Source organism: Bufo bufo, chromosome 1, assembly GCF_905171765.1.
Source record: "Bufo bufo chromosome 1, aBufBuf1.1, whole genome shotgun sequence".
In the NCBI taxonomy this organism is placed as follows: domain Eukaryota; kingdom Metazoa; phylum Chordata; class Amphibia; order Anura; family Bufonidae; genus Bufo; species Bufo bufo.
The window spans coordinates 185,074,146-185,096,708 of record NC_053389.1 but is presented as its reverse complement, the minus strand read 5'-3'; the positions used below and the strand labels follow the sequence as shown (position 1 = coordinate 185,096,708).

The 22,563-nt window shown below is 47.0% G+C and overlaps 1 protein-coding gene across 1 annotated transcript; it reads right to left on the bottom strand.

Annotated features, from left to right (window-relative positions):
* Positions 1–357: 357 nt before the first annotated feature.
* On the bottom strand, positions 358–3,502 carry LOC121001967 (ferritin, higher subunit). The gene is made up of 4 exons (XM_040433255.1): positions 3,266–3,502; positions 1,633–1,779; positions 1,185–1,310; positions 358–699 (listed from the first exon to the last, which is right to left on the bottom strand). Exons 1-4 carry the CDS (start codon positions 3,365–3,367, stop codon positions 541–543), a joined length of 534 nt encoding a protein of 177 aa, XP_040289189.1. The 5' UTR covers positions 3,368–3,502; the 3' UTR covers positions 358–540.
* Positions 3,503–22,563: the final 19,061 nt, after the last annotated feature.

The window sequence follows — 22,563 nt, the reverse complement described above, 5'->3', positions numbered from 1 at the left end:
GCAGTAAGGCACATGCCTGACCTGCTGCTTCATCATCAGACTGGGAGAACAGGATCTGTGTTTTTGGGATTGGTGGAAGTCCCTTAAGCCCCACTGATCCTGTGGATGCAGGAGACCATCAAAACTTGGCACAATCCGTTTAATGGCCGATGACCTAATTTGTTGATTGTCCTTCATACCTGCCAGTTCCCCCAATGTGCACTTTGCTCAAGTTGGTAAAGAGAAGTCACATAAATGGAACAGTTTGGCCTGTACTATCCCATAGTTCCTACATTGAACATCGTTACAGATAATACAAACTGTCTACCCCTCAGTCATCTGAAGACCATTTTATGAAGGACACAAACACAAGAAGCATTAGAATGCAGAAAAACTTTATTGGAAAACTTGTTGACAAGCACAGTCACGTCTGCTTAGGCAAGAGAGGGATCACAAAAGGATTACTGGCCCACCACGAGTCAGGGGGTTGTTATATTCATTCCACAGAGACAGGGAATTGTAAATGCAGAACAGACTGGTAGTATCCATGAAGGAGACATCTTAGCTGCTGCTCTCTCCCATGGTGTGCTTGTCAAACAGGTACTCGCCCATGCCGTTCTGTGGTACCCCAAGGCGCTTCAGGTTGGTGATGTAGTCTCCAAGCTGCTTAATAGCCTTTACCTGTTCTTCCAGGTACTCCGATTCCAGGAAGTCACAAAGCTGAAAGAAAAGGTTAATTAATGCTATGCAAAAACTACCACCCTCATGAGAATTGGTAAAATTCAAGCCATGATTAAAGAGCTAAGACTAGGAATAGAAATATGCAGCTGTCTTCTTTGGAGGAACAGTGCCACAGCTGTCCACAGGTTGTGTGTGGTATTGCAACTTAACCCAATTTACTTGAATTGAATAAAACTGCAACACAAGTCAGATGTGGTGTGGTTTTGGAATTAAACCAACTTTTTTTTAATCCTGTACTGTCCCTTTAAAAAAAAAAAGGGGGACTTTTAAAGTAAAGTAAGAGTCAGCCATAAATGTTAAGGGGTATTCCCATCACAGACAATGGGGGCATAACGGTGGGACCCGCACCTACAACTAGAACGGAGCAGGGAGAGCGGAAAGAGAAAAACTAGCATTCAATGAGTATTCGTGAGGGTGAGGAAGTTACCTAGCCACAGAAGAACCAACTAGGAAGATAAACTTACTTGAGGGTCAACTTTGTCAGAGGCCACCTTGTGAAGATCCAGAAGGGCCTGGTTCACAGTCTTCTCCAGCTGCAGAGCAGCCTGCATGGCCTCCAGAGTGTTGGCCCACTCATCACGTTCAGGTTTCTATGAGACAGAAGACAGTATTGTGAGCTTTGGTGATCATCACTTTTGAACAAGACCTGATCATTTGTCAGCTTAGGAGGAATCACGTCAAGATACATAGCCAACATTCACTTACTGGCCTCAGGTCTAAAAAGGGCATGAGGACGTGACGAACACTATAGAGTTGTACAGTTGTTTGTAAACCTCAGACAAGCCAGATAAGGTCCATATAGAATCATGTGACCTAGTATGATATCTACATGAGTTACGCATTATTGGGGTCCACTAGAATAGTACTTATTAACAACTTCAGGTCTGGTCAAGGAACAAACAAAAGTCTCACCTTAATGTCCTGCAGGACAATGCGGCCCCCACGCTTGTTCTGATACTTCTGTAACTTCTCAGCATGCTCTCGCTCTTCATGGCTCTGTTCCTTAAAGAACTTCGCCACATTATGAAGGGCTACATCATCACGGTCAAAGTAGAAGGACTAAAAATAAGGAAATACATTTTAGTGTCAAGAAACATCCACTATTATATATGTAGACAGGCTATTAGGGATGTGCCACACAATTGCCTCAAGATCATCACTGCATGCAGGAAGAGGACAAGTTGTTCTTATGAGCCGTGTGTTTAGGTCAGACAGGCATATACCTGCATGCAGAGCCTTGGAGGAATGTAATACTTTCCAACTCACTGCATTAGTAGTGGAGAACAATGTATCATTGTATAAATGCAACAGAGTTTTTATTGACATGCATGTGTACTGTACACTATGAAGCCATGGGAATGTGCAACCTCAAAGACCAAACAACAGCAGTGAGAACCACAGATGTACATATCCAATCCAACCACTGATCAGTGTGCTAAGGGTAGATGCTCTTCTGCTATAGGCAATTTGAATTCTATTTCCTTGGCAGGAGGATTCTTTGAGTTTTTTCTTCCTGTAAGGCCCCCTGCACACGAACATGTGCTTCCCGTTGCCGTATTGCGGACCGCATTTGCGGATCCGCAATACACAGGTGCCGTCTAGTGGGCATTCCGCATCACGGATGCGGACCCATTCACTTGAATGGGTCCGCAAATCCGGAATGGTACGGAATGGAAGCCTACGGAGTGCTTCCGTCCCGTACTTCCGTGCCGCAAAAAGATAGGGCATGTTCTATCTTTTTGCGGAACGGCTGGATCGCGGACCCATTCGATCCGCTGTGGCTGTCCCACGGACTGTTTTGCGGGCCGCAGCACGACCACGGGGCGCACACGTTCGTGTGCAGGGGGCCTTAGGATCTTATGGTGTTTTCCACAACAATTTTAGGTCCTCAACCTGTGCTACATGGGGGCATACAATGTCCATTCTCATCTTTCACTAGTAGGACCAGTGCACCAGCATTGATTTGGGGGTACTTTGATAAAGCTGGTGAAGAAAGAAACACTAGTAGAGAACATTCCTCCAAAGATCTTCCCAGGGCTGCTTCATTCCTCCCTCCCTATGTGGACTTTGAATGCAGGCAATGCAAACAAAGGAGTGGGTGGGGGTGAGGATCATGAGGTTTCCATTCCCCACCCCACTATTGCGTTGTGTAATCACTGTGCAAAACACATTTCAGCCCAAGCATTTAGAAATAAGCAGTGTTGTCCTCATGAAGGAATTGTACAGGTTGTGTATGGAGATCTGTGCAAGGAGCCGATATCACTGGAGGGAGTTACAGATGGAGATGTTTGCAAGTCACGTACAAAGCAATGGGTGAGGGTGAAGATCAGAAAACAAGAGCTCTCAATGAAGCTGAAGCTCAGCTCTGAACATCTTATGACCAAATACCTCCTATGGAGCTACAGGAAGACCCTCAACCTCGCATCTAAGGCTACCTGGACCTGCTGGCACTTAGCTTGAGCATGCATGGTCACCATGAGACATAAGGTCCCACAACTAGAAGCAGCATACATCTAAAGACTACAGGACATAAATGGGTACTCACCATGGAGAGATAGGTGTAGGAGGCATAGAGCTCCATGTTCACCATGCGGTTGATGGCAGCCTCGCAATCGCGGTGGAAGTTCTGGCGCACCTGGGATTCCATTGCGGCTTATTGATGGTTTTGGTGGCGCAAAAGGCAATAAAAAGTCTGAATGCAGGAATAGAAGAGGTTGGAGGAAGGAGCTGAGGACTCAGAGAGGGTTCCGTTCAATCACTGTTGAAGCAAGAACTCTGCTCAGAGTCAGGGATGTTGTGACCCCAGTCCTATGGAGCTGGGTATTTATAGCCGGAGTCTGGGCGAGGCTTGCCTGCCCTTACATCATCCTGCTGGGCCAATCATGTGCGGACCTGCTGCAGCCAACCAGGGCAGGAAGGGGGCGGAGCCTCCTCCAGATGTGACTGGTGTGGGCCGTGTGCACGCTCACTGAACGTTGCTAGAAAATGTCGCTGACACAAAGGCATATAATGTTGCATTTCTAGTGTCACCTTAGGCTACTTTCACACTATCGATATTCTTTTCCGGCATTGAGTTCCATCCTAGGGGCTCAATACCGGAAAAGAACAGTTTTATCCTAAGGCCTCTTTCACACTTGCGTTGTTGGGATCCGGCATGCACTTCCGTTGCCGGAGGTGCCCGCCGGATCCGGAAAAACGCAAGTGTACTGAAAGCATTTGAAGACGGAACCGTCTTCCAAATGCTTTCAGTGTTACTATGGCACCCAGGACGCTATTAAAGTCCTGGTTGCCATAGTAGGAGCGGGGAGCGGGGGAGCGGTATACTTACAGTCCTTGCGGCTCCCGGGGCGCTCCAGAATGACGTCAGAGCGCCCCATGCGCATGGATGACGTATCCATGCGATCACGTCATCCATGCGCGTGGGGCGCCCTGACGTCACTCTGGAGCGCCCGGGGAGCCGCACGGACGGTAAGTATGCTGCTCCCCCGCTACACTTTACCATGGCTGCCAGGACTTTAGCGTCCCGGCAGCCATGGTAACCATTCAGAAAAAGTTAAATGTCGGCTCCGGCAATGCGCCGAAACGACGTTTAGCTTAAGGCCGGATCCGGATCAATGCCTTCCAATGGGCATTAATTCCGGATCCGGCCTTGCGGCAAGTGTTCCGGATTTTTGGCCGGAGCAAAAAGCGCAGCATGCTGCGGTATTTTCTCCGGCCAAAAAACGTTCCGTTCCGGAACTGAAGACATCCTGATGCATCCTGAACGGATTTCTCTCCATTCAGAATGCATTAGGATAATCCTGATCAGGATTCTTCCGGCATAGAGCCCCGACGACGGAACTCTATGCCGGAAGACAAGAACGCAGGTGTGAAAGAGCCCTAATGCATTCTGAATGGAGAGAAATCCGTTCAGGATGTCTTCAGTTCAGTCTTTTTGCCTTTTCAGGACGGAGATAATACCGCAGCATGCTGCAGTTTTATCTCCGTCCAAAATTCCGGAACACTTGCCGGAATGCCAAATCCAGCATTTTTTCCCATTGAAATGCATTAAGTGTTGCAGTAAAACGGATCCGTTTTTGCAGTCTGCGCATGCTCAGACCGCAAAAAATAAAAAAATAAAAAATGCCGGATCCGTTTTTCCGGATGACACCGGAGAGACGGATCCGGCATTTCAATGCATTTGTTAGACGGATCAGGATCCTGATTCGTCTGACAAATGCCATCAGTTTGTATACGTTTTGACGTTTGTATACGTTCTTTCGCCGGAACTGCCTGCTGGAATCCTCTGCGGCAAGTGTGAAAGTACCCTTACAGAAATCCAAGGCTTTATATCTCTCATTATGGGCGATCCTCATTGAAGCGACTTGTAAAATAGATATCCCTAAAAAAATATTCCAATTACTGCATTTCCTTGAAGTTGTAATCATTATGGAGTGTGATTCCTGGGAATGACAGACTATTTCTATCAGTCAGTAAGTGTTCTGCAGAATACAGGCAGGGCTAATCTGGGACTGTATTCCGCTTGGAGGACAAGGATCTCAGAACGCTATGGGGAGAAATTAACTACACATCACATTAATATTGCATTTCTAACGAATTTTCCCTACGTTTTAGTTCCAAAATCTACGGACTAATCACACAGGCAGCGCCTGAGGGCCAAAGACAAGCAGGGGCCCACAGTCCCTTGGTCAGTTAGAATACTAACCAGGCTTCATGCCCACTGTCCTATTGCAGCTACATCAATCTCTTAATGCACCATTCATAAAATTCCATAGGCAGTTACTGGACCTGTGTGTGCCTCTGATTTCATGGAGGTTTTTCCCGGAGGTATTCCGCAGAAAATAATCATGGCGTGTTCTACCAGCATTTCCTGTGTATTGATGGCAGGACCGAAAGCTGAGACCAGCAGGGACCTGGTAAGTATCAGAAAGGGACTGGCGAGGGATCAGCAAGGTATCGCTTCTAATATATTTTTAACCTATTCTAACCGCTTAGAGCGTTTTTCCCCCCATTGGACAATCACTTTCAATCTACAAACCCCATTACTCCACTCTTAAAGAGGTTCTCTGGGCAACAGATATCAGATCTGTGGGGGACCCCCACCAGTTAGCTTTTTCTGGCTGGCACGGCGCCATAAACTATGCATTGTATGGAGCTGGAGGTATACACTGTATATTGGTCGTGTACCGTGGCAGCCCGAAAAATTTGATTGTTGGGGACCACCACTGTGGCCAATAGGTCATCAATATCTGTAGCCCAGAGAACCCCTTTAATACTTTCTCCTAATGGCCTGTTAAAACTTATACTGTTCATCTAAAGCCCCCTAGGACCAGTGGGACGACCAGCTGTGTGGCCAGCGCCATCTTGCCCTTGCGGACCCAATACGTATTCTAGCAGTTATGCCCACTCGTCATACTTTCTGATGCAGCATGGGGGATGGTGTAGTGCATTTGCTATTGACAGATATGAATATTTCAGTAGGGATCTATTTCTGTTATTTTCATATAGAGGAACATGTAAAATAGGGTTCCCCCAGCTATGATCTCCCAGCTTTCTGAGGAAGAAACCATTCAGCCCTCACGTGATATTTTTCATTTTGTGACACTAAGATCTTGTTCACACGAACGTAAGGGCTCCGTGCTGTGGGCTGCAAATTGCAGTCCGCAATGCACGGGCACCGACCGTGGGGCAGCCGCATGCGGATCGCAGACCCATCCACTTGAACCGGGTCTGCGATCCGTCTGTTCCGCAAAAAGATAGGACAAGTTTTATCTTTTTGGAGAACGGGAGCACAGAACGGAACAACACAGAAGCACTCCGTAGTGCTTCCGTGGGGTTCCGTTTCGTGCTTCTGTTCCGCAACGCTTCTCCGGATTTGCGGACCCATTTAAGTGAACGGGTCCGCATCCGTGATGCGGAATGCACACGGAACAGTGCCCGTGTATTGCGGATCCGCATATGCGGTCCGCAATACGGCAACGGGACACCCACGGTCATGTGAATGATCCCTAAATGACAGAACACTAAACGTGTGACACAAGTATCAGAGATGTTCCACTGTGGGTCAGGCGGACATGACTCAGCAGAGAGCACACAGCACGCAGGCGGTGGTGTGCAGAGCCCTCAGCCAGCATGACTAGGCAGAACTGGAGACATAATGCAGGAAGAAGGAGTGGTGCTGGTCGTCATGGTGACTGAGGAGGAAAGGCCAGGCCTCAGGCCTTGTAGCTGCTCCCGTCCTGTGCTTTACCCCTGACTATTAGGCCCCTTTCACACGAGCGAGTTTTCCGCGCGGGTTCAATGTGTGAAATGAAGGCATAGCACCCGCACTGAATCCTGACCCATTCATTTCAATAGGTCTGTGTACATGAGTGAGAATCGCAGCACGTTCTATATTCTCAGTTTTTCACGCAGCCCTGGCCCCATAGAAGTGAATGGGGCTTCAGTGAAAAGGGCATTACAGTCCGAATGCAATGTGTTTTTCACTGATGGTTGCTAGGACATGTTGTTTGTAAACCTTCAGTTTTTTTTCACGCGTGTGGAAAATGCATCAAAGCGGATTGCACCTGCGTGGGAAAAACTGAACGCAATCGCATACAAACGCACACTGAACGCATCCTTAGCCACTCCGTATCGTTCGTGTGAAAAAGGCCTAAGAAATACAACTGGTCGAATTTTATCAATTAAAGGGTTTCTATCACTTCATATGACATAATTAGCTGGCAGACACTAGCGATCTGCTAGTGTCTGCTCTGGCCAACCATCCTACTATAATCACTTGTGGGGCAACGGTTTTGCTAAAAAACTAACTTTTATAAATATGCTAATGAGCCTCTAGGTGCTATGTGGGCGTCATTAGCACCTAGAGGCTCCGTCTACCTTCATACACAGCGGCCGCCCAGCACGTCCCTCCAGCCCGCCCATGTCCTCCTCCGTGTGACGCAGCGGCCGAATTCTCGCGCATGCGCCGTGCGCGGCTGTATTCGGCGCATTAGAGATGTCTGAGCTCGGAGCGGTCAGACATTCAATGCGCATGCGCGGCTGTATTCGGCGCATGCGCATTGAATGTCTGACCGCTCCGAGCTCAGACATCTCTAATGCGCCGCTGTGTATGAAGGTAGACGGAGCCTCTAGGTGCTAATGACGCCCACATAGCACCTAGAGGCTCATTAGCATATTTATAAAAGTTAGTTTTTTGCAAAACCGCTGCCCCACAAGTGATTATAGTAGGATGGTTGGCCAGAGCAGACACTAGCAGATCAGTCTGGCGGCGTTCAGCCTCCGCTCCGCTCGCCTCCGCACGGCCAGGCGGACAGCTGAACGCTGCTTGCAGCGTTCGGGTGTCCGCCTGCCCGTGCGGAGGCGTGCGGATCCGTCCAGACTTACAATGTAAGTCAATGGGAACGGATCCGCTTGAAGATGACACCATATGGCTCAATCTTCAAGCGGATCCGTCCCCCATTGACTTTACATTGAAAGTCTGAACGGATCCGCTCAGGCTACTTTCGCACTTAGAAATTTTTCTAAGTTATTAATGCAGACGGATCCGTACTGAACGGAGCCTCCGTCTGCATTAATATGATCGGATCCGTTCAGAACGGATCCGATCAAGCGCTAGTGTGAAAGTAGCCTAACCCGTGGAAGATGTTTTACATATTACTCGTTCCCCCCAATGCTACTTTCTCTGTCCGATTAGGTTCAATTGGAGAATTCCTTTCAGATTGCTCAGTGTCAAGTAATGCACTTGACTTAGTGTATGTTCACACAGTGGATTATGATAACACGTTTTTATAATCAGGAATCCACGCTGATTTTAAAAGTGTTTTTTTAGGGTGTTTCTTTGCACAGTTTTTGCAAGGTTTTTGGTGCATATCCACCCAAAAAACTGCACCAACGCGTATGCTTTATTTTTGCCACTTCACATTCATTTTAGGGTACATTCACACGACTGTCCCGTGTTTTGCGAATGCGCAATTTGCAAAACACGGGACAGTCGTGTGAATGTACCCTAAAACCGCCAGTGGGTGTTCCACATTTTGCGGAACAGACAGGGTCGGTGCTATATAGAAAATGCGGACAAGAATAGGCATGCTCTCTATTTTTTGCAGGGATGCGGAACTACAGATGCGGACAGCACACTGTGTGCTGTCCGCATCTTTTGCGGTCTATTGGAATGAATGGGTCCGCACCTGGTTCAGCAAAATTGCAGAACTGATGCGGACCCATTCATACGGTAGTGTGAATGTAGCCTTAGGGCTTGTTCACACGACCTTGCTGTGTTTTGTGGTCCGCAAATTGCGGATCCACAAAACACAGATGCCGACCGTGTGCCTTCCGCAATTTGCGGAACGGAACAGGAGGCCCCTTATAGAAATGCCTATTCTTGTCCGCAAAACGGACAAGAATAGGACATTACTCATAATTTTTGCGGGGCCACGGAACGGGGCAACGGATGCGGACAGCACACGGAGTGCTGTCCGCATCTTTTGCGGCCCCATTGAAGTGGATGAGAACCAAAACAACGGTTGTATGAACAAGCCCTTAGGCTCCATTCACACGTCCGCAAATGGGTCAGCATTCGTTCCGCAATTTTGCGGAACAGGTGCGGACCCATTCATTTTCTATGGGGACGGAATGGATGCGGACCCGATCTTTAGGTCCGCAGCTCCGCAAAAGATAGAACATGTCCTATTCTTGTCCGCAGCTTGCGAACAAGAATAGGCATTTCTATAGGGGTGCCAGGTGGGTGTGTTGCGGGTCCGCAACACACCACGAACGTGTGAATGGAGCCTTAGGCCTCTTTCACACGGGGGTGTCCGGATTAGGTCCGGATGCGTCCCGGTGCATTGCGGCAAACCCGCGCGAGTAGGAACGCAATTGCAGTCAGTTTTGACTGCGATTGCGTTCCGATGTTCAGTTTTTATCGCGTGGGTGCAATGTGTTTTGCACGCGCGTGATAAAAAAACCTGACTGTGGTACCCAGACCCGAACTTCTTTACAGAAGTTTAGGTTTGGGTAAGGCCTCTTTCACACTTGCGTTGTCCGGATCCGGCGTGTACTCCACTTGCCGGAATTACACGCCGGATCCGGAAAAACGCAAGTGTACTGAAAGCATTTGAAGACGGAACCGTCTTCCAAATGCGTTCAGTGTTACTATGGCACCCAGGACGCTATTAAAGTCCTGGTTGCCATAGTAGGAGCGGGGAGCGGGGGAGCAGTATACTTACAGTCCGTGCGGCTCCCGGGGCGCTCCAGAGTGACGTCAGAGCGCCCCATGCGCATGGATGACGTGATCCATGTGATCACATGATCCATGCGCTTGGGGCGCCCTGACGTCACTCTGGAGCGCCCGGGGAGCCGCACGGACGGTAAGTACACTGCTCCCCCGCTCCCCACTACACTTTACCATGGCTGCCAGGACTTTAGCGTCCCGGCAGCCATGGTAACCACTCTGAAAAAGCTAAATGTCGGCTCCGGCAATGCGCCGAAACGACGTTTAGCTTAAGGCCGGATCCGGATCAATGCCTTTCAATGGGCATTAATTCCGGATCCGGCCTTGCGGCAAGTGTTCCGGATTTTTGGCCGGAGCAAAAAGCGCAGCATGCTGCGGTATTTTCTCCGGCCAAAAAACGTTCCGTTCCGGAACTGAAGACATCCTGATGCATCCTGAACGGATTTCACTCTATTCAGAATGCATTAGGATAATCCTGATCAGGATTCTTCCGGCATAGAGCCCCGACGACGGAACTCTATGCCGGAAGACAAGAACGCAAGTGTGAAAGAGCCCTTAGTTGTAGTGTAGATTGTATTATTTCCCCTTATAACATGGTTATAAGGGAAAATAATAGCATTTTGGATACAGGGCTGGAGGGGTTAATAGGGCTGGAGGGGTTAAAATAAATAAATAATTTAACTCACCTTAATCCACTTGTTCGCGCAGCCCGGCTTCTCATCTGTCTGCGTCCATCACATGATCCATCACATGATCCATCACCATGGTGATGGATCATGTGATGAGCGTAGTGACGTCATCAAAGGTTCTATTGCTCACAGCACAGATGAAGACAGAAGAGATGCCGGCTGCGCGAACAAGTGGATTAAGGTGAGTTAAATTTTTTTACATTTTTTTTTTAACCCCTCCAGCCCTATTGTACTATGCATTCTGTATTCAGAATGCTATTATTTTCCCTTATAACCATGTTATAAGGGGAAATAATAATGATCGGGTCCCCATCCTGATCGTCACCTAGCAACCGTGCGTGAAAATCGCACCACATCCGCACTTGCTTGCGGATGCTTGCGATTTTCACGCAACCCCATTCATTTCTATGGGGCCTGCGTTACGTGAAAAACGCACAGAGGAGCATGCTGCGATTTTCACGCAACGCACAAGTGATGCGTGAAAATCACCGCTCGTGTGCACAGCCCCATAGAAATGAATGGGTCAGGATTCAGTGCGGGTACAATGCGTTCAACTCATGCATCGGATCCGTGCGGAATACTCGCCCGTGTGAAAGGAGCCTTAAAGTGAGATTCAGTGTGGATTCCATGCCACGATAAGGCATGCTGCTACTTTTCCCCATGTGAGAAAAAAAAGCAAGTGCTGTTTCCTATTGAAATGAGGTGGGTGTTGGTGCTGATCTCACATGGAAAAAATCTGCTCCAAAAAACTCTGAACAGGCCCATGCTTACACAGGACATGGTGGAACTCTGTTTATTTGAGATGAATGCTAAAGGCTATGACCCTGCTTAGTTGCCCACATACTTATTATGTGTAGTTTACTTAGCATATTTTTACATGATAATACAGTTTTAATGGGTAATAAGTATGTGTTTTTTTCCTTTGCTACTGACCCTGATATATAAGCAGGGCCGTCTTTACCAAGGGGCAAAAGGGGCAGCTGCCTCTTGAGCCCTGCTAGCCACTGCCCCGGGTGTCAGGCTGTCAGCTCTACCAGGATTCCAGGCATCATGATCGTACTGTGTTAAAGTTGTGATTTAGGACCTTAATGACATCATCACCATGTGACCAGTAACCTAGCAATTACTGGTCACATGGCTATGAGGTCATCACAGGTCCTGTGGAGTGTTGCAGAAGTTAACTGTGGAGCTTTTTTGTGTGAAGATTACATCAGAAAAAGGTGACAGAGGCTGTTATGTTAATATACTGTAAACTACTGTATAGTGGGGTGCTGTATACTGTGGGGGGCTGTATACTGTGTGGGACTGTATACTGTGTGGTGGGCTGTATACACTGCGTGCAGAATTATTAGGCAAATGAGTATTTTGACCACATCATCCTCTTTATGCATGTTGTCTTACTCCAAGCTGTATAGGCTCGAAAGCCTACTACCAATTAAGCACATTAGGTGATGTGCATCTCTGTAATGAGAAGGGGTGTGGTCTAATGACATCAACACCCTATATTAGGTGTGCATAATTATTAGGCAACTTCCTTTCCTTTGGCAAAATGGGTCAAAAGAAGGACTTGACAGGCTCAGAAAAGTCAAAAATAGTGAGATATCTTGCAGAGGGATGCAGCACTCTTAAAATTGCAAAGCTTCTGAAGCGTGATCATCGAACAATCAAGCGTTTCATTCAAAATAGTCAACAGGGTCGCAAGAAGCGTGTGGAAAAACCAAGGCGCAAAATAACTGCCCATGAACTGAGAAAAGTCAAGCGTGCAGCTGCCAAGATGCCACTTGCCACCAGTTTGGCCATATTTCAGAGCTGCAACATCACTGGAGTGCCCAAAAGCACAAGGTGTGCAATACTCAGAGACATGGCCAAGGTAAGAAAGGCTGAAAGACGACCACCACTGAACAAGACACACAAGCTGAAACGTCAAGACTGGGCCAAGAAATATCTCAAGACTGATTTTTCTAAGGTTTTATGGACTGATGAAATGAGAGTGAGTCTTGATGGGCCAGATGGATGGGCCCGTGGCTGGATTGGTAAAGGGCAGAGAGCTCCAGTCCGACTCAGACGCCAGCAAGGTGGAGGTGGAGTACTGGTTTGGGCTGGTATCATCAAAGATGAACTTGTGGGGCCTTTTCGGGTTGTGGATGGAGTCAAGCTCAACTCCCAGTCCTACTGCCAGTTTCTGGAAGACACCTTCTTCAAGCAGTGGTACAGGAAGAAGTCTGCATCCTTCAAGAAAAACATGATTTTCATGCAGGACAATGCTCCATCACACGCGTCCAAGTACTCCACAGCGTGGCTGGCAAGAAAGGGTATAAAAGAAGAAAATCTAATGACATGGCCTCCTTGTTCACCTGATCTGAACCCCATTGAGAACCTGTGGTCCATCATCAAATGTGAGATTTACAAGGAGGGAAAACAGTACACCTCTCTGAACAGTGTCTGGGAGGCTGTGGTTGCTGCTGCACCGAATGTTGATGGTGAACAGATCAAAACACTGACAGAATCCATGGATGGCAGGCTTTTGAGTGTCCTTGCAAAGAAAGGTGGCTTAATTGGTCACTGATTTGTTTTTGTTTTGTTTTTGAATGTCAGAAATGTATATTTGTGAATGTTGAGATGTTATATTGGTTTCACTGGTAAAAATAAATAATTGAAATGGGTATATATTTGTTTTTTGTTAAGTTGCCTAATAATGATGTACAGTAATAGTCACCTGCACACACAGATATCCCCCTAAAATAGCTAAAACTAAAAACTACTTCCAAAAATATTCAGCTTTGATATTAATGAATTTTTTGGGTTCATTGAGAACATGGTTGTTGTTCAATAATAAAATTAATCCTCAAAAATACAACTTGCCTAATAATTCTGCACTCCCTGTATACTGTGTGGGGGCTGTATACTGTGTGGGGGGCCTGTATACTGTGTGGGGGGCCTGTATAGTGTGGGGGGGCTATACTGCTGTACTGTATACTGTGGGGGTCTGTATAATGTATACTGAGTGTGCGGTATGCTATACTGCTGTACTGTATAGTGTGGGGGGCTGTATCGTGTATTGTTTGGGGTGCTGTATACTGTGAAGTGCTATACTGCTCTACTATATACTGTGGGGTACTGTATAGTGTGGGGTGTTATACTGCATACTGTGGGTTGCTGTATACTATAGGGTGCTATACTGCATACTGTGGGGTGCACTGTAACACTAGGGTGAGCCGAGCCCTTGTCTCCTTCCTGCAGAGCGGTGCCCACTTCCAGCCTGAGCCCAGCTGCCCAGAGCACTGATCCTGAGCCGCTAGAGTCTTCAGAACTGGAAGTATTTACAGTCATTCACTGGACTCTACCAGGTGTGTGGATTTTTTGTGTGTGTGTTGTGGTGGAGGGCGTGATTGCCTGCTAAGGTGTGGGAAAGCGGGATCCAGGGGGCCCAAGTAAATTTTTGCCCAGGGTCCAATCAATAGTAAAGACGGCCCTGTATATAAGAGATTGAACAGATGGGATCAGAGTTAGTTCCGAGACAAAGCCAGCATGAGAAGTCCATACTAATCTTTATTGCAAGTTCACAGGGAACAATACATCTGTAGTACAACATAAAATGAAACATATGTAGCGAGCCCCTCAGGAGCCAGAGCAGAGGATGGGAGTCATAGTTGCGCTGATGATGACACTGTGTACTCCCTCAGGCCATCACTCCCTGGGGTTCGGTGCAGTGGAAGGGTGATGTGAAAGCATCAGGCAGACGTAGAACAAAAGCCGTCATCTGTTCAATGTGCAATGTCTCTATCCCCAGATGATGAGGTATGATGGCAAGCAAGATGGCAGACAATAGCACTTTAAAGTAGTCCTTTTTCTCTCTCTCTCTCTCTCTTGATTTCCCTTCTCAAACATCTGTATGTTTGCACTTATGGCTATAGGTGTCTATTTGTGTAATGCAGGCTTTTGGGGATGCCTGAGCTGTGCTATGGTGATGAGTGTCTTAACATGTTGTCCCTCACCTGTAGCAGGCTCTGTGAAGCAATAGTTGCCGGTCAGCCCGCTGACTGTAGTGACATACAGTCAGGTCCATAAATATTGGGACAGCAACACAATTATAACATTTTTGGCTCTATACACCACCACAATGGATTTGAAATGAAACAAACAAGATGTGCTTTAACTGCAGACTGTCAGCTTTAATTTGAGGGAATTTACATCCAAATCAGGTGAACGGTGTAGGAATTACAACAGTTTGCATATGTGCCTCCTACTTGTTAAGGGACCAAAAGTAATGGGACATAATAATCATAAATCAAACTTTCACTGTTTAATACTTGGTTGCAAATCCTTTGCAGTCAATTACACCCTGAAGTCTGGAACACATAGACATCACCAGACGCTGGGTTTCATCCCTGGTGGTGGTAAGGGACCAAAAGTAATGGGACAATTGGCTTCTCAGCTGTTCCATGGCCAGGTGTGTGTTTTTCCCTCATTATCCCAATTACAATGAGCAGATAAAAGGTCCAGAGTTCATTTCAAGTGTGCTATTTGCATTTGGAATATGTTGCTGTCAACTCTCAAGATGAGATCCAAAAAGCTGTCACGATCAGTTAAGCAAGCCATCATTAGGCTGAAAAAACAAAACAAACCCATCAGAGAGATAGCAAAAACATTAGGCGTGGCCAAAAAACTCTTTGGAACATTCTTAAAAAAGAAGGAATGCAGCGGTGGAAGACCATGGAAAATAACTGTGGTGGATGACCGAAGAATTCTTTCCCTGGTGAAGAAAACACCCTTCACAACAGTTGGCCAGATCAAGAACACTCTCCAGGAGGTAAATGTATGTGTGTCAAAGTCAACAATCAAGAGAAGACTTCACCAGAGTGAATACAGAGGGTTCACCACAAGATGTAAACCATTGGTGAGCCTCAAAAACAGGAAGGCCAGACTAGAGTTTGCCAAACGACATCTAAGGCTACTTTCACGCTAGCGTTCAGAGCGGGTCCGTCTGATGTCTGCTCAGACGGATCCGCTCCTATAATGCAGACGTTTTGTATCCGTTCAGAACGGATCCGTCTGCATTATAGTTTGTAAAAAAAACTAAGTCTGAAAGTAGCCTGAACGGATCCGTCCAGACTTTACATTGAAAGTCAATGGGGGACGGATCCGTTTGAAGATTGAGCCATATGGTGTCATCTTCAAGCGGATCCGTCCCCATTGACTTCCATTGTAAGTCTGGACGGATCCGCTTGCCTCCGCACGGCCAGGCGGACACCCGAACGCTGCAAGCAGCGTTCAGGTGTCAGCTCGCTGATGCATTCTCAGCGGATCCGCGTCCACTGAGAATGCATTAGGGCTGGACGGTTGCGTTCGGGGCCGCTTGTGAGCCCCTTCAAACGGAGCTCACGAGCGGACACCAGAACGCAGGTGTGAAAGTAGGCTAAAAAAGCCTTCACAGTTCTGGAACAACAATCTATGGACAGATGAGACCAAGATCAACTTGTACCAGAGTGATGGGAAGAGAAGAGTATGGAGAAGGAAAGGAACTGCTCATGATCCTAAGCATACCACCTCATCAGTGAAGCATGGTGGTTGTAGTGTCATGGCGTGGGCATGTATGGCTGCCAATGGAACTGGTTCTCTTGTATTTATTGATGATGTGACTGCTGACAAAAGCAGCAGGATGAATTCTGTAGTGTTTCGGGCAATATTATCTGCTCATATTCAGCCAAATGCTTCAGAACTCATTGTACGCTGCTTCACAGTGCAGATGGACAATGACCCAAAGCATACTGCAAAAGCAACCAAAGAGTTTTTTAAGGGAAAGAAGTGGAATGTTATGCAATGGCCAAGTCAATCACCTGACCTGAATCCTATTGCGCATGTATTTGACTTGCTGAAGACAAAACTGAAGGGAAAATGCCCCAAGAACACACAGGAACTGAAGACCGTTGCAGTAGAGGCCTGGCAGAGCATCACCAGGAATGAAACCCAGCGTCTGGTGATGTCTGTGTTCCAGACTTCAGGCTATAATTGACTGCAAAGGATTTGCAACCAAGTATTAAACAGTGAAAGTTTGATTTATGATTATTATGTCCCATTACTTTTGGTCCCTTAACAAGTGGGAGGCACATATGCAAACTGTTGTAATTCCTACACCGTTCACCTGATTTGGATGTAAATACCCTCAAATTAAAGCTGACAGTCTGCAGTTAAAGCACATCTTGTTCGTTTCATTTCAAATCCATTGTGGTGGTGTATAGAGTCAAAAATGTTAGAATTGTGTCGATGTCCCAATATTTATAGACCTGACTGTATGTGCAAAGAATATCCACAGTCTTGGACCTTCAGAAGGGAATTTATCATGGTAATATTTGAAGTCTTGAGTCTGCATTGTTGTACTTGCCACGTTTATAAATCTTGTACATTGTTTGATAAATTTGTCTTAGGCCTCTTGCACACGAACGTATTTTCTTTCCGTGTCCGTTCAGTTTTTTTTTTTTTTTGCGGACCCATTGAAATGAATGGTTCCGTATACGGTCCACAAAAAAAACGGAAGTTACTCTGTGTGCATTCGGTTTCCGTATTTCTGTTCCGCAAAAAAATAGATCATGTCCTATTCTTGTCCGCATTACGGACAAGGATAGTACTGTTCTATTAGGGGCCAGCTGTTCCGTTCTGCAAAATACGGAATGCACACGGATGTCATCCGTATTTTTTGCGGACCTCAAAATACATAGTCATGTGCAAGAGGCCTTAACCTTAAACCTAACACTTTTGCTTAGAAAATATACTCCAGTTTTCCTACTCCATCCTACTCCTGGAGTTGCAACTTTTTTTCACAGCTTTTTAAAAGTCTCAATGATAAATCTGGAGAGAAACTCATTAAAGGGTTTCTATCACTTCGTATGACATAATTAGCTGTCAGACACTAGCGATCTGCTAGTGTCTGCTCTGGCCAACCATCCTACTATAATCACTTGTGGGGCAGCGGTTTTGCTAAAAAACTAACTTTTATAAATATGCTAATGAGCCTCTAGGTGCTATGTGGGCGTCATTAGCACCTAGAGGCTCCGTCTACCTTCATACACAGCCGCCGCCCAGCGCGTCCCTCCAGCCCGCCCTTGTTCTCCTCCGTGTGACGCAGCGGACGAGTTCTCGCGCATGCGCCGTGCGCGGCTGTATTCGGCGCATTTGAGATCTCATGCGCCGAATACAGCCGCGCATGCGCATTGAATGTCTGACCGCTCCGAGCTGAGATCTCAAATGCGCCGAATGCAGCCGCGCACGGCGCATGCGTGAGAACTCGTCCGCTGCGTCACACGGAGGAGGACATGGGCGGGCTGGAGGGACGCGCTGGGCGGCGGCTGCGTATGAAGGTAGACGGAGCCTCTAGGTGCTAATGACGCCCATATAGCACCTAGAGGCTCATTAGCATATTTATAAAAGTTAGTTTTTTTGCAAAACCGCTGCCCCACAAGTGATTATAGTAGGATGGTTGGCCAGAGCAGACACTAGCAGATCGCTAGTGTCTGACAGCTAATTATGTCATACGAAGTGATAGAAACCCTTTAATAAAGCTAACCACAGCCACTTTTCCACTCATTTCAAAACTGGAGTGAGTGGTGTAACAATACAGTGGAAAAAGTTTAAAAGCCCTATTTTGGGACTTTTTGAAGCCAGAATTCTGGAGTGAAGGCATGATAAATCAGGGCCTCAGTCTCCATGAAGCAGTGCTTCTCACAGTTGAGCTGATTCTGTGGCCCTAAATACCCATAGAGCGGGAGCAGATGTTCGTGCTTCCTTACTAGCCTAGCTAGCTCTCTAGAACACCCCCTCCCTGGCAGAAAGTAGGACCAGCCCACTCCTACCAAGAGAGGAGGAATGGGATTGTAATTTCCATTTCTAATGTCAACCATACCTTATCATTGCTGATGTACAAAACATTAGCACTAGATACTTACCAATGCCTAGGTGGGTAAAAATCAGGGCATCCAAAATCCTTCCCTGCAATCACCCACTTATGGACTTGATTATCATTAGCCCCACCCATTTTTAGTACGGGATAGCTCAAATTTGCTAGGACTGTCTCTGAAAATCAGGGACAGTCCTTGCAAATTCTGGACAGTTGTCAACTATGGCATTACATTACATAGAACAATTGCAGGTACCCCCAGGTTTGGGGTTCCATACAAAAAATTTTTCCCAAAGATTCCACGGGAAAGAGAGATAGTCAGGACAGAACATCTGATGCATGTGGGGATTAAACACTAGTATACTCCCCAGGAATTGAAGGAAAAGTACCAATTACCAGACTCCCATTTTCTACACATTATGCAAGTGATGTCTTTCTGCAAACATACATTCCGAGATTTATCTAAGAAAGCACTTACGACTACCTTCAATGATATTGTAGGACCTACTTTGCGCTTGGTCTCTATCTCGGGACTTTATAGAGCCATGTCTAGCAACTTTTTGAAAGTGTCGGCATCTAAGCTTTTTACTGAATGGGAAGGGATTACCCAGGAAGCAGAGATAAGGGAGAAAAGTCTAGAGGGTTGGGCAAAAAGTTGCTCCTGTGTCATAAATGAAAGATGGCGGGAATCCTTCTTCAAGATGATGCATAATGCTATATATGGTTTCAATTTCTCTCCATCTCCTCTGTTTCCAGAGCGCATTACTCACGGCCCTAGGTGTAAGGAACCTGCCTCAGATTTCTGGCGTGGCATATGGACCTGCCCCAGGGTGTCTTAGTTTTGGAGGGACCTGATAGAATACATTCGGTCACACTGGTCATTCAACCTCCCCCTTGAACCTCAGCCACCTTTATTCCACTGCATCTGCTGCTTATCAGCATCTCAATCCTCTAGAAGGATTATCCCCTCTTAAAGGGGTTATCCAATTTCTCAACCACCCCCTTCCCACACATGTGAGGGCCCCTTACCGGTAATATACTTACCCCGCTCCCGGCGCCGCTCCTGGTCTCCGCACCCCCGCAGCTGCTTCTCCCTGCACATGGATGAAAACATCCAATGTCGGGGGGAAAGAGGCCAATGGCAGACTGGGATGAGCCTCCCTAGCGTCACCCACGATGCTAGGGAGGCTCGTCCCCTTCCCCACCTGCCATTGGCTGCTCCCCCCCCAACACCGGATGTTTTCATCCATGTGCAGGGAGAAGCAGCTGCGGGGGTGCGGAGACCAGGAGCGGCAAGGGGAGCGGGGTAAGTATATTACCGGTGAGGATACTGGCACATGTGTGTGTGTGGGGAAGGGGGGGGGGGGTTTGAGAAATTGATAACCCTTTTAAAGCTAAGTGGTTCCCCCTCTCCTCCCCTTTTTTTTTTTTTTCTTTCTCCTCTTTCCTTCTCCCCCTTGGCGCCCGTCATGGGATGCATAATTGTTAAGTGTAACATGGTTTTCGATGGGTCTGAATAGAATTGGCGTATGACCATGACTTTTCTGATGTTTAGTCTCCTTTTTTTTGTTATGTTTTGAAAATGTTTTGATAGAAAAGAAAAATAGAGCCCGTATTATGGATCTGTGCAGCTCGAATCAGTAATCCGATTGTGTGCACGACGCCTTAGTATGAAACTACAGTTTATGAAATGACGATTTCAGTTCCCTGTGTATACCTGCTGACGCCTTGTATGTGACCTGAGAAAAAAAATGGTATTGTGGCACAACAGAGGTTGGGTAAGAGTCTATTGTGTAATTTGCTTGGATCTGTAATCAACCAGCTATCCTTTGCCTCTGTTGGTTCATTGCTTTCATTTCACATGCAACAGAATATGTGTGAATGGAAAATTTAGCATCATAAACGATAAAGGGGAGATTTATCAGGAGCTTCAGTTTTGCAGGAGTCTGCCTTACTGTAATTTGTGCCAAATGTATCAAATTTATCAGATGCTTGGTAAATGTGGAGCATCTCTAAGGCCTCATTCACACGACCCTGTTTTTGGTCTGCGTCTGATCCACATTTTTCATGGCTCGCACACTGACCCATCCATTTCTATAGGACAGCAAAAACATTTTGCATACGTTTTGTAGGCAATAATAGGAATTTTGACAATGGAGCCTGCGGAAAGTGCGCAATGCATTTTTTTAAAATAATCTCATTAAAGTTTTTTCTTTTTGGGAATAATTAGTAATAATAATGCCCCCCCCCCCCTCCTATTGTGTCCCCAGTAATAAAAATGCCTCGTTTGGTATCCCCAATAATAATAATGTCCCATACAGCCCCCAATATTAAAAATTCCTCCTATAGTACCCAGTACACTCTCCAAGTGGATAAGTAAAAATAAATAAATAATCTAATACTTAGGCCTCTTTCACACTTGCGTTGTTGGGATCCGGCATGCACTTCCGTTGCCGGAGGTGCCTGCCGGATCCGGAAAAACGCAAGTGTACTGAAAGCATTTGAAGACGGAACCGTTTTCCAAATGCGTTCAGTGTTACTATGGCACCCAGGACGCTATTAAGGTCCTGGTTGCCATAGTAGTAGTGGGGAGCGGGGGAGCGGTATACTTACCGTCCGTGCGGCTCCCGGGGCGCTCCAGAGTGACGTCAGAGCGCCCCATGCGCATGGATGACGTGATCCATGCGATCACGTGATCCATGCGCTTGGGGCGCCCTGACGTCACTCTGGAGCGCCCGGGGAGCCGCACGGACGGTAAGTACACTGCTCCCCCGCTCCCCACTACACTTACCATGGCTGTCAGGACTTTAGCGTCCCGGCAGCCATGGTAACCACTCTGAAAAAGCTAAATGTCGGCTCCGGCAATGCGCCAAAACGACGTTTAGCTTAAGGCCGGATCCGGATCAATGCCTTCCAATGGGCATTAATTTCGGATCCGGCCTTGCGGCAAGTGTTCCGGATTTTTGGCCGGAGCAAAAAGCGCAGCATGCTGCGGTATTTTCTCCGGCCAACAAACGTTCCGTACCGGAACTGAAGACATCCTGATGCATCCTGAACGGATTACTCTCCATTCAGAATGCATTAGGATAATCCTGATCAGGATTCTTCCGGCATAGAGCCCCGACGACGGAACTCTATGCCGGAAGACAAGAACGCAGGTGTGAAAGAGCCCTTACCTGAGTACTATTCCAAGCTACCATCTACAGTGCAGGCCACAAGCCTCTTTCAGCCTGTATAATGACTCAGGTAGCTGTGATGAGGTCACTGCACCTCTTCAGACCCGGCAATTATTGCTTTGCGACCACCTTCTCAATTCTACTGCCTCATATGCTTCAGGCCTAGTGGCCTATGGGGGGGGAGGGGGGGTAGCGGTCACATGGTCCTGGAATGGCTGTGGTATATCCTGCTCTCAATTATCTCTGTATCCTACGGACACAGACAGTTGAGTTCAATGGTGAAGCAGGAAGCTGTACGCACCGCCACCCTGCTCCACCATTCAACTGCCAGCAGTCTCTCATTGCTCCTGCAGAGCTGAATGACAGAGCGCTGAGGCCAGAGAATGAAGATTATTCCCCTGTGTTCTCATGCTCCTGTCAGCAGGCGTAATTATGTCACTTCTTTGTGCCTACTTCTGGGGAGAGCAGAATGAACACCATTCAACAGGGGCATTCTGCTGTGCGGGGTCACTAAGGGGGCATTATACTATGTAGATAGACATTGGGAAGAGCTAGATGCGTGGCTTAGCGTAAAACAAATTGCTTATAGTGTCCTTTCTTGGGCTTTTTAGTTGGGAGGCATGGATTTATTTAGGTAAGACGCCGTGACATTATAAGTGTTTTATTCAGACAACTGCTGTGACCTCACAAGTGGGTTTCTATCAGGTAACTGCTGTGACCTCACGTGGGTTTCTATCATGTAACTGCTGTGACCTCACAAGCATTTATCACTGAATGACAGCATCAACCTTCATGTCCTGGGTGTGGCGTAGCACATAAAACAGCATACAAATCAATATGTATAATAATATTTCT

Coding starts and splice junctions, on each gene's coding strand:
- LOC121001967 (XM_040433255.1), bottom strand. CDS start 3,367: ATGGAATCCCAGGTGCGCCAGAACTTCCACCGCGATTGCGAGGCTGCC. Junction 1,780..3,265: donor CCTACACCTATCTCTCCATG/GTGAGTACCCAT, acceptor CCTTATTTTTAG/TCCTTCTACTTTGACCGTGA. Junction 1,311..1,632: donor TTGTCCTGCAGGACATTAAG/GTGAGACTTTTG, acceptor TCTGTCTCATAG/AAACCTGAACGTGATGAGTG.